This window comes from Trematomus bernacchii, unplaced genomic scaffold, assembly GCF_902827165.1.
Source record: "Trematomus bernacchii unplaced genomic scaffold, fTreBer1.1, whole genome shotgun sequence".
Taxonomy (NCBI): Eukaryota; Metazoa; Chordata; class Actinopteri; order Perciformes; family Nototheniidae; genus Trematomus; species Trematomus bernacchii.
The window spans coordinates 8,850,401-8,861,416 of record NW_022987567.1 but is presented as its reverse complement, the minus strand read 5'-3'; the positions used below and the strand labels follow the sequence as shown (position 1 = coordinate 8,861,416).

Here is an 11,016-nt window from a genome sequence, read left to right as displayed (position 1 = left end):
GCGAGTGTGGCAGTGGTAGAAGTTTGTTTCTGTAACATTTCAGATTACACTGCAAACCCTCAAACATTAAAACAATCTCATGTTTGTGAAAAGTGTTTTTTATTTCAGGGTTGTGATCGTTTAGACAGAGGAAACTTTTTTTTAAACCATAGATTTGCACAAATGGGAATAAAGTGTGTATTTAAAATGGTCAAAATAAGACAACACTGAGGACTCCTGTTTAACATCACATTTATTTAAACAAAAATGTGCATTTAGGAGGAGCTGGAGGCGGCCACTGCGGCACGGCGGGGCTTGGGGGTGGTGCCTTCCCTGAAACCATTCCTGAGGAAAGAGAGGAGACGTTTAACAAAGGAGTCGAGAAAGACCACATGGAAGAAAAACTCACTACCTTTATTTGCTTTCTAAAGGTCCCCTATTATACTGTCTTTCATCAATATATTATAGGTCTCAGATACATCCAGAGCCTGTCTCTGATTGGCTGAAACACCAAACAGATCATTGCAGCGTCCCATAATCCCCTCTGTTTCAGCCCTGTTTCCAAAGTGCTGATTCTCTGTCTGTTACTTTAGATGAAAATAGATAAATAATAGTAATAGACAAAGAGAGAATCTTTGTTCCTGAAACTGTCAGAGTCTCTTTCCACAGAGGGGACACATGTTGATGTAGAAGAGACATGAAGAAGAGGGGACACATGTTGATGTAGAAGAGACATGAAGAAGAGGGGACACATGTTGATGTAGAAGAGACATGAAGAAGAGGGGACACATGTTGATGTAGAAGAGACATGAAGAAGAGGGGACACATGTTGATGTAGAAGAGACATGAAGAAGAGGGGACACATGTTGATGTAGAAGAGACATGAAGAAGAGGGGACACATGTTGATGTAGAAGAGACATGAAGAAGAGGGGACACATGTTGATGAAGAAGAGACACATGTTGATGTAGAAGAGACATGAAGAAGAGGGGACACATGTTGATGTAGAAGAGACATGAAGAAGAGGGGACACATGTTGATGAAGAAGAGACACATGTTGATGTAGAAGAGACATGAAGAAGAGGGGACACATGTTGATGTAGAAGAGACATGAAGAAGAGGGGACACATGTTGATGTAGAAGAGACATGAAGAAGAGGGGACACATGTTGATGAAGAAGAGACACATGTTGATGTAGAAGAGACATGAAGAAGAGGGGACACATGTTGATGTAGAAGAGACATGAAGAAGAGGGGACACATGTTGATGTAGAAGAGACATGAAGAAGAGGGGACAATATGGTGATGTAGAAGAGACATGAAGAAGAGGGGACACATGGTGATGTAGAAGAGACATGAAGAAGAGGGGACACATGTTGATGAAGAAGAGACATGAAGAAGAGGGGACACATGTTGATGTAGAAGAGACATGAAGAAGAGGGGACACATGTTGATGTAGAAGAGACATGAAGAAGAGGGGACACATGTTGATGTAGAAGAGACATGAAGAAGAGGGGACACATGTTGATGAAGAAGAGACACATGTTGATGTAGAAGAGACATGAAGAAGAGGGGACACATGTTGATGTAGAAGAGACATGAAGAAGAGGGGACACATGTTGATGAAGAAGAGACACATGTTGATGTAGAAGAGACATGAAGAAGAGGGGACACATGTGATGTAGAAGAGACATGAAGAAGAGGGGACACATGTTGATGTAGAAGAGACATGAAGAAGAGGGGACACATGTTGATGAAGAAGAGACACATGTTGATGTAGAAGAGACATGAAGAAGAGGGGACACATGTTGATGTAGAAGAGACATGAAGAAGAGGGGACACATGTTGATGTAGAAGAGACATGAAGAAGAGGGGACACATGTTGATGTAGAAGAGACATGAAGAAGAGGGGACACATGGTGATGTAGAAGAGACATGAAGAAGAGGGGACACATGTTGATGAAGAAGAGACATGAAGAAGAGGGGACACATGTTGATGTAGAAGAGACATGAAGAAGAGGGGACACATGTTGATGTAGAAGAGACATGAAGAAGAGGGGACACATGTTGATGTAAAAGAGACATGGAGAAGTGGATTTTGCATGATAGGGGACCTTTAAGGTAATATTCACAAAGCATACATAACAAAATAAAACACATTTAGGTACATAGATTAACTTCATAACAGATGACAAGTATGAAAATAAATCAAATTAGTTGTTTTCTCCATTATATATATCATTTACTAAGTTATTATCTTTTAGCCAATTCCTATTCTAATTGATCACTACCCTTAATATCAGAAATACACATCTCACTACTAAAATCAACTTCATAGTTTCTCATCCACTGCCTGTAAGTTGGAGGTTAGTGCGCTAACTAGCTATGTAACCAGCTAAAGTAACCACAGCTGTTAGTAGCTGATGATTAATTCAAAATATTTAACTCTCCGTGACTTGTTTAACAAACAGGACGTCTGTGGCACAAATGACACACAAGTTAAGCATTTGTATTTAAAAGAAAAAGTAACAAACAAGTCACTAATAAAGTCAGGTTTACCAAGATCAGGCATCCACTCTGGTGTAACTCATAACCATGATGGATCAGATGCTCTGAAGTGTCCCAGTTAACGAGCAAACACCTGAACTGGTGCTACTGGATATATTTCTACACTTGTGTTGCATGATGGGAGGATAGTTGCTCTTCATCAATGATGCTTACCTCAGAGAAATCACTGATATCATTTTTGAATCAATTGTTCAGACATTTATTTTTCAACATCATCGGCAAGCAGCATTGATGAGTCTTACAACGAGACCGTATATCCTTTAAATATAACGGACAAAATGTGAAAATATAACACTAAATAAGAAGCTTGAGCGATGTAATACCATAGATGCGGTGTAAGTGCTTCTATTCTGAAAAACTGAAGTCACCATTTTGTTCTAATTGCACATCCTTCATCACAAAATGTGGTCCTTTTGTTATTGAACCGTCAAATCATATCTTTGGTTGATTAAACCGAGTTGATACGAGCAAAAGGATTTTCTTATTAGCATCTGAATGTAATAAAAACATGGCAAACTAAATTTCTACATATATTTTACTGCGATTACACTTCATATCAAGTTCGGTGGTGGACTTTAGGTTCAGTTCAGGAAAATAAAGCAATCTAGTCGAGGCAGTGTTGACAGTTCAAGGTACCAGATATTTAGTTTACAGCTTCATGTTTACAGTCTGAGTAAAAAGCTGTGTATTCAGGACAAATATTAAAGTAATGACATTGTTGTGTGTGTGGGTGTAAACATTTGTTTTAACCCATATTTGTTTGCGAAGACACCCTTATTTTGTTAATTTTGCCATGTCAATAACACTGGCAACATAACACTGTTTCTCATCACAGCCTGATATCAATATGATCCTGATCCCACTTGGCAGGTAGAGCTGCAGGAAGCTTGCTTATGCTCCGCGTTGAAAATATGTCGACAGCAGATCCAATGTTTGTAGTTAAAAGTTGATAAATCAAAAATGTTTTACTACAATCTGGATTACTTAGAAAGTGTTTATCGTGTCTCACAGATGTACGAGTGAGATCACGCTAACACACGTTCACTGTGGTGTTTAGATGACGTTACATCGTTTACGTTACTGACACTTTTCATACATTAAAGATGAAGTGGAAAAAACTCTCATGGGAGTACACCAGAAACACATTTAGAAAGTTCTCTATAGAGAGGCGAAGTCCCGACCATCTACTTCCGCCCCATGGGACCTTATTTCGGAAAAATTATGTATTGAAGTCAATGGGGAGAGAAAGATTATCTCTCGATCCCGTTTGAATTGTGCCATGAATTACACATATGATGTTTGTCAATTTAAAAGATAATTTCCAAGTCAAAAATGTCACAGTTTGTCGTAAAACTGTTGAAATATAAGACTATGAAAAATACGCAACTAGAAAGACTACAAATCCCAGAGTCCCGGTCCCGCATGCTGGCTCTTAGGAACCGACTAACTCCCCTTGTGTGTATGTACAGCTCTCAACATGCCCAGACTTGGAGTGATTTTCACCTCTTTTAATACTTTCCGCCTCATTCTGAAAGAAAGAAGTGAAATGTGCCAACGTGACGGCCGTCTTGGTGTGTGGTGCGAGACGGGAGATGTAGTTCATTGAGCGGTTTCACACAAACAAAAGTGTTACTTCACAGTTTTACGACACATTTTATTTTTTTAACTTGCAAAATTATCTTTTAAATTGACAAACATCATGTGTGTAATTCGTGGCACAATTCAAACGGGATCGAGAGATAATCTTTCTCTCTCCATTGACTTCAATACATACTTTTTCAGAAATAAGGTCCCATGGAGCTCCCCGGAAAGGGAGGGACATCGCCTCTCCATTTGAGAACACTAGGATCTCTTGTAGGTGATGTTTAACAACTAAAAGCATCACACCTGTGTCTATCTTCCCATTTCATTTATTTTAAAAAGTACTTTTCCTAACACATGTATATGGAAAAGCAGCATGTCTGGTTATCTTTTAAATGAATACGTCACAATAAAAAGTCTGAAATAAAGCCCTGCTCCGTGTTGTGTGAATATCACATCTTAAAATCGTACCTGAATCTGCGGTAGACGACCTTCAGATGCCTCAGACGGCCGGTTCCAGTGGTGTTCCTCCTCTTGGCCTTAGCGCTCCAGTTGTCTGCAAAACAAAACCAAAAAATAAATCCGGTTGAACCAGAAAATTGTTCTTTTTCAAGGTGTAACTGATAACCATGATGGATCAGATGCTCTGAAGCGTCCCAGTTAACGAGCAAACACCTGAACTGGTGCTACTTGATATATTTCTACACTTATGTTACATGATGGGAGGATAGTTGCTCTTCATCAATGATGCTTACCTCAGAGAAATCACTGATATCATTTTGAATCAATTGTTCAGACATTTATTTTTCAACATCATCGGTAAGCAGCATTGATGAGTCTAACAACGAGACCGTAGAGATAACTAAAACGAGTCGGTTTTACCTACTATGATTCACTGACTGGATATATCTAAGAAATAGTGTTTTTCTGTCCTTTACAGAATCAACTGCAATGTTTTCAATAAATATGCCTAAATTATAAGCTTAAAAAAAGGGCAATTATTGTGAAATTCGGCTCACGTTTAAGTCATACTTCAAACACAAGTGAAACAATTCTAATTGTCCGACTCCAGCGTCTTTCAAGAGAGCATTTTTCTACTTTTGTTCGTCATAAAATCAAGTTGGGTATTAGCGACAATTGCAGAACAAAAATATATTACTATAACCCTTTAAGAAATACACTACATTTGTACATTTAACACGTTTAGACTGCAAGTGTCAATATGCACATTGACATTGATCTTGTTGCACTGTCACCGCTACCACCTCTGCTTTTACCACACTTATATATTAGTGTCTATTTTTTTACTGTAGTGAGAGTTGCCAAAGAAATGTCGTTGTACTTCGTATGATGACAATAAAATATATATTCAATGGAAGTTGTGATGGTAATTTTTTGACATGATCTGCAAAGTATTAAATAACAGTTTTGGGCATTTAAAAAAACACTTTATTGGGTCACTTACACTTCCTCTTGCGCTTCTCGGGGTAGCCACACTTGCCGCAGGAGGACTTCTGCAGATGGTAAGCCTTGGATCCACAACGACGGCACAAAGTGTGCGTCTTGTTCCGGCGCTTTCCGAAAGATGAAGTTCCCTTCGTCTAAAGGAGGTGGGAATAAATAAAAAGAGGCAATCAGAAAAACAATTCCCACAGATTTCTATCATGAAGGGTTAGAAAGCTCTGCATGGTCTTGTCTCAGAACAGAAGTACGAATCACAGGAAATCATATGTTCAGACATTTGTGTTTGGAACATCACAGACAAGACTCTGAGCAGCAAACACATGATATGTAACGCAAGGGATGCAATATGGATCTGTGCTCAAATATAGATTCACTTAGACACATTAAGTACACCTGTAGTAGAAACCATTAGAGCTACTCTGCCATTAAGTGTACTTTCAAGATGCCTATTATTAACACCAGTTGTTAGGTTTTAAGCCAATTATGTCAACATTGAGTCTAAAGTAGTGTTGTAGCACTGACTACATTATAGTGAGGTGTTCTGCCACCTCATGTACACAATCAGGAATACAGAAACGCCTCAATATAAAACCGTAAAGTAAAAAACATGTGCATCATTTCGTTTTTAAAATACAAAGCACCAAAAAGGCATTCTGTCCAACTCTATTTTCTGGTGGTGTTTTACTGACTACATTATATAATGGCGTTTCAACATGTCTGCCCACCTCATGCATACATAAGATATAAAACCATCAATATAAAAGCAGTCAAGAACAACCCTAAACCCTCAAAAGTACATCGGTTTCCTAAAATACAAACAAGAACTCGTGCTCAACTTTGAATGGAAGAAGTATAGTAGAGGTGAAGCATTGAACTTCCTTAGATTGTACAGGTGTGAGCAAGTTGCCAATTCTTGTTTACATATTATTAAGCACAAAAAGGAAATCCAATTTTCAGTTTGCAGCTACAAAAAAAAGGCAGTTTCATGCCTTCAGTGTGTACACTCTGAGGAAGCACACTTAAAGCTAGTTATGCTAACGGCTATGGACAAGCTAGTAAGCATTGTACCTTGCTAAAGCCCAACACCAACAATAACGTGATTTATCTGTAGTAACTTGGCGGGTATAACAGGATTATTTAGAGTACTTTGAACGTTATGTGGTGATTTTTTACCGGTTAATTTAGGCCCATTATGCTTACGATCCTCAATGCTAACAGTAGCATCTGAACACTGTCTTCCTAGCAACAGGAACAATGTTATTTTTTTATTAAAATCAACTTTCATCCCGAAAATATTTCACCCAAACGGTAAAGATGATTATCCGACAAGGAAACAGCAACAGTTCGTGTCGGATAAATGAAACATTACTTAGATGTTTGGAGATTTCTCTCCGCCAGCGTTGCTGCTTACCATTTTCGTCCGGTGGCTAAGGGAAAAGAGACCGGAAGGGGCGAGTGTTCCGCTTGAAATCCCCTCCGCGCTGCTTCCTGTGTAACACTGAAATGTGTCCCCCGCAGTTAAAGAATAGAAGCACATCAGATTTTTTTTTTCTTCAATCAAATCTAAATCATTTAAGTCCAATAAGTCTAACTTATTCATACAAACACTGACTGAACAACAAACTCATAAAATAACAACAAATAATGCATTATTTCTTGGTTTCATTTTATGTTGCTGACGTTTTTTTGGGTAATTAATAATGAATAAAAAGCAGTTAGTAGAGAATACTGTTTATATTTTTAATTAACCTTATTTAATATATTTTCCAATGTGTTGTTTAAAGGTCCCATGTCATGCTTTTCTGGTTATTACCCGTCCCAGGGGCGGACTGGGACTACAAATCAGCCCGGGACTCTGGACCGGCCCACTTCGGTACCGCCGGCCCACCTCGGTACCGCAAGTAATTACCGCTAGTAAATTGTCGACGGGACGGGACGGGACGGGACAGGGGGGGTGCTAGTGACTTATCCGACCGGCCCACATCGTCCGACCGGCCGACGGCCAGTCCGCCCCTGACCCGTCCCCTTGTGTGTTATGAAGGTTTTTCTGCATGTAAACGGTCTGCAGAGTCACAAACCCTCAAAGTACACCCTGTAGCGAGTAAAACTCTAACACAGAAAATACCTGTCTATGCTGCCCCAGAACGCCTCGTTGGAGATTTCTCTTTTTCTTCCTGGGTATAGTGACGTAACACACACACACACACTCGGCGGGACGTTGCGAGGCTCGCTGCTGCGAGGAGCGGACACTGTGAACTGGCTCACTGGTGTGGGGTCGGCGAGACACCGCGGAACTCAGCCTGAGCACACACACAAACTCCCAGCCAGGCTGCGGGTGTGTGTGTGTTTCGGGCTGGGTTTCGCTGTCTCGCAGACGGCCACTGGGCTCACAGGGGGGGGGGGGGCAGGAGCTCCAACAAGCCGTTTAGGACAGAGAGTGAATACACATACTATACAGAGATGCTGTATGAGAAACCAATGTGAGTTTGGAAAATTGCACAATATACATTTATTTTAGTATACCTCAACAATGGAATTATGATCAGTAGAAATGACCATGACATGGGACCTTTAATTGATTTCATGTACTATGTGGATTTCTATATTGTGTTCAACCTGCCGTGTTGTTTATAAAAATATTTCCAAAATTAAACCTAGCCATACGCCTAATATAGAAATGCAATCATAATTATGAAACAAAATAAAAACAGATACTTAAAACCCAGTGTAAACATATATGTTATAAAAGATCATTGATCATTTGTAAGCATACACTCATAAAGAGGAAGCCATGGAAAATGTGTGTTTAATGGAATTACAATAAACATTTACACACAAAAAACTCTAGCTTAGGATCAGCATACTTGTTTTGTCTGCCTTATGCATCTTGAATTTACTATATCATGTATACAAACACAGTAGGAGGCAGCAAGGGTCAGTCGGAACCAATAACGTTTTATTCCAGCAGGTTAATCAAGTCACACTCATGATAACAAGTCAATGACAGACAGAATCAAACCGTGGATAAAGGGCAGAAATGAGCATGTCTTTGCAGGGTGTCTGGTTCACTCTACAAACTATCCTTTGTGTTGAACCCTCTTGTGTATTTCCCTTTGGAGATATAATGCCCTGCAGGAGGAGCTGTAGGGCAGAACATGCCGGAGGAACTGCATACTGTCTGCAATCTGGCCAGAGATCCTCAGGTCCTGAAGGCATTTGGCTGCACATCAGGAAGTCTGGGCTTCTTTGCTTTCTTCTTCTGACCCAGATAGGCTCACTGGCAGAAAATAAATTGAATGGCTAAAGCGTGTAATGCTGCTGGTGTTTCCAATTGACTTTTCGGTGGTTCAAGATGCAGAAAGCTTAAAGTAACACCACTGAAATGTGCTTAACAGATTTGGCTAATCACTACTTATGATCATGATCATAACACCAGAGGGAGCTCCACAAATCATGTAAAACCCAGATTTGGCACAAAAAAGGGGGAATACACGTTTCGCAATTATGCCACATCAAGGTGGAACGCTCTTCCCACAACTGTAAAGGAAAGTAAAACTATACTTACCTTCAAAACCTATCTTAAAGAGCACCTTCGGGGGAGAGCATTGCAAAACTGGCCCCGGTAATGGTACAAATCTCAACCTGTCGTACAATGGACAGCTTCCCCCCCCCATCTATGTATATACTCGCATTTTAGACTCTGTTACTAACTGTATATCTGTAGACTTGGTATGTCTTAAATGTCCGGTTAGGATGTATTAGAACGAAATCTAAAATGAAAATTGTAAATAAGCCATCTGTATGTAAAAAACCACCTGTATGTAAATTGTAAATAAGCCATCTGTATGTCAAATATGTCTTATATGTCTTAAATGATATGATGAATTGGAAATGGAGGACCCTGATGTAAACAAGACGAAAGTCTTTCTCTGGTCTGCATCCCCTTAACAATTGTATGTTTTGAGCTGTACTGTACTGTACCCAATATACAAGCTGTTAATAAACTTTTCAATCAATCAATCAATCAATCAATGATGCAGGGCTGATTGCACTTCAGTAGTCTGTTAAAGGATAGTACAAAGACACAAGATTGATGGTGTTTTGGTCAGGGCAATGTGGATTCTTTTGATTATTTGTTATACTTTTATGATGTTCAAGTGATCTCTGTTATAATAGTTGATGCATGCTGTTGTGAGTGTATGAGTGTGTGTGAGTGTATTTCAAAACCACTGTTAATGCACTTCCTGTAGCCTAAATAGGTTTATTGTGGGACTGCATATTTCATATTTGTTTAATATTTATTATTGCTTTGTGGCTGTTTTGAGTACTGCTCCTCAACCATCCAAATGTCCCAAAATGGCACGACAACGTATTCCAATATTTCCACATTTTCCACATTTCAATTAAAACATTCTGTCTCGATAATGATGGTCTGTCAGGTATTTACCTCCCACAATGCACCTCTGCTGCTTGTAAAGGTGCAAATGGCCAGATGGGTTTTGATGACACATTAAAACAGCTGTCAGGGTGGACAATGGCAGGAATCAATAGCACTAATAAAGTCTCCTTCTGTCAGGACCTTGGCTTTTAAGGAGCTGCAGCTGTGAGCTTTCAACAATGCTGCTGTCAAGGGTTTCAATTGGCTGACAAGGTCGTAAAACAAGCACTAAAATAAAGCCATTATGCAGAATGTAATCATGCATAAAGAAAATAGACAAATGCTGAGACGTCAAACCAGCTGCAGGAAGGAAAGCATGCACAGTGGTTTTGCATGGAATCTCATTTAATCTAAAAACACAGTTTTAGTGACTGGGACATTTGGACCAGCGTAAGGAGGTCAGGTGAGCCAGGTGTGTGTATTTGTTTTATTTAAAAATTAAATTAAATTCAAAGCTTTATTGTCATTTGCACATTAGCTACAGTTATACAGTAGAGTTATGTACATTATGGATGTTCTTTAAAAAGTTCAGGTGTTTAATAGTCTTATGGCCTGTGGGATAAAACTGTCCCTGAGTCTGGTGGTTTCAGAGCCCAGGTGTGTGTGTTTCAGAGCCCAGGTGTGTGTGTTTCAGAGCCCAGGTGTGTGTGTTTCAGAGCCCAGGTGTGTGTGTTTCAGAGCCCAGGTGTGTGTGTTTCAGAGCCCAGGTGTGTGTGTTTCAGAGCCCAGGTGTGTGTGTTTCAGAGCCCAGGTGTGTGTGTTTCAGAGCCCAGGTGTGTGTGTTTCAGAGCCAAGGTGTGTGTATATTCAGAGCCAAGGTGTGTGTGTGTTTCAGAGCCCATGTGTGTGTGTTTCAGAGTCCAGGTGTGTGTGTTTCAGAGCCCAGGTGTGTGTATATTCAGAGCAAGGTGTGTGTGTTTCAGAACCCAGGTGTGTGTATATTCAGAGCAAGGTGTGTGTGTTTCAGAGCACAGGTGTGTGTGTTTCA

At 39.9% G+C, this 11,016-nt stretch overlaps 1 protein-coding gene and 3 non-coding genes across 4 annotated transcripts; all 4 read right to left on the bottom strand.

The window, feature by feature from the left end:
• Positions 1-214: 214 nt before the first annotated feature.
• rpl37 (ribosomal protein L37) lies at positions 215-7,075 on the bottom strand. The gene is made up of 4 exons (XM_034126084.1): positions 7,002-7,075; positions 5,592-5,727; positions 4,598-4,682; positions 215-324 (listed from the first exon to the last, which is right to left on the bottom strand). Exons 1-4 carry the CDS (start codon positions 7,002-7,004, stop codon positions 255-257), a joined length of 294 nt encoding a protein of 97 aa, XP_033981975.1. The 5' UTR covers positions 7,005-7,075; the 3' UTR covers positions 215-254.
• Positions 2,692-2,770, bottom strand: LOC117479069. The gene has a single exon (XR_004555522.1). It is a non-coding gene; the product is annotated as a small nucleolar RNA SNORD72 (small nucleolar RNA).
• Positions 4,875-4,952, bottom strand: LOC117479070. The gene has a single exon (XR_004555523.1). It is a non-coding gene; the product is annotated as a small nucleolar RNA SNORD72 (small nucleolar RNA).
• Positions 5,816-5,894, bottom strand: LOC117479071. The gene has a single exon (XR_004555524.1). It is a non-coding gene; the product is annotated as a small nucleolar RNA SNORD72 (small nucleolar RNA).
• Positions 7,076-11,016: the final 3,941 nt, after the last annotated feature.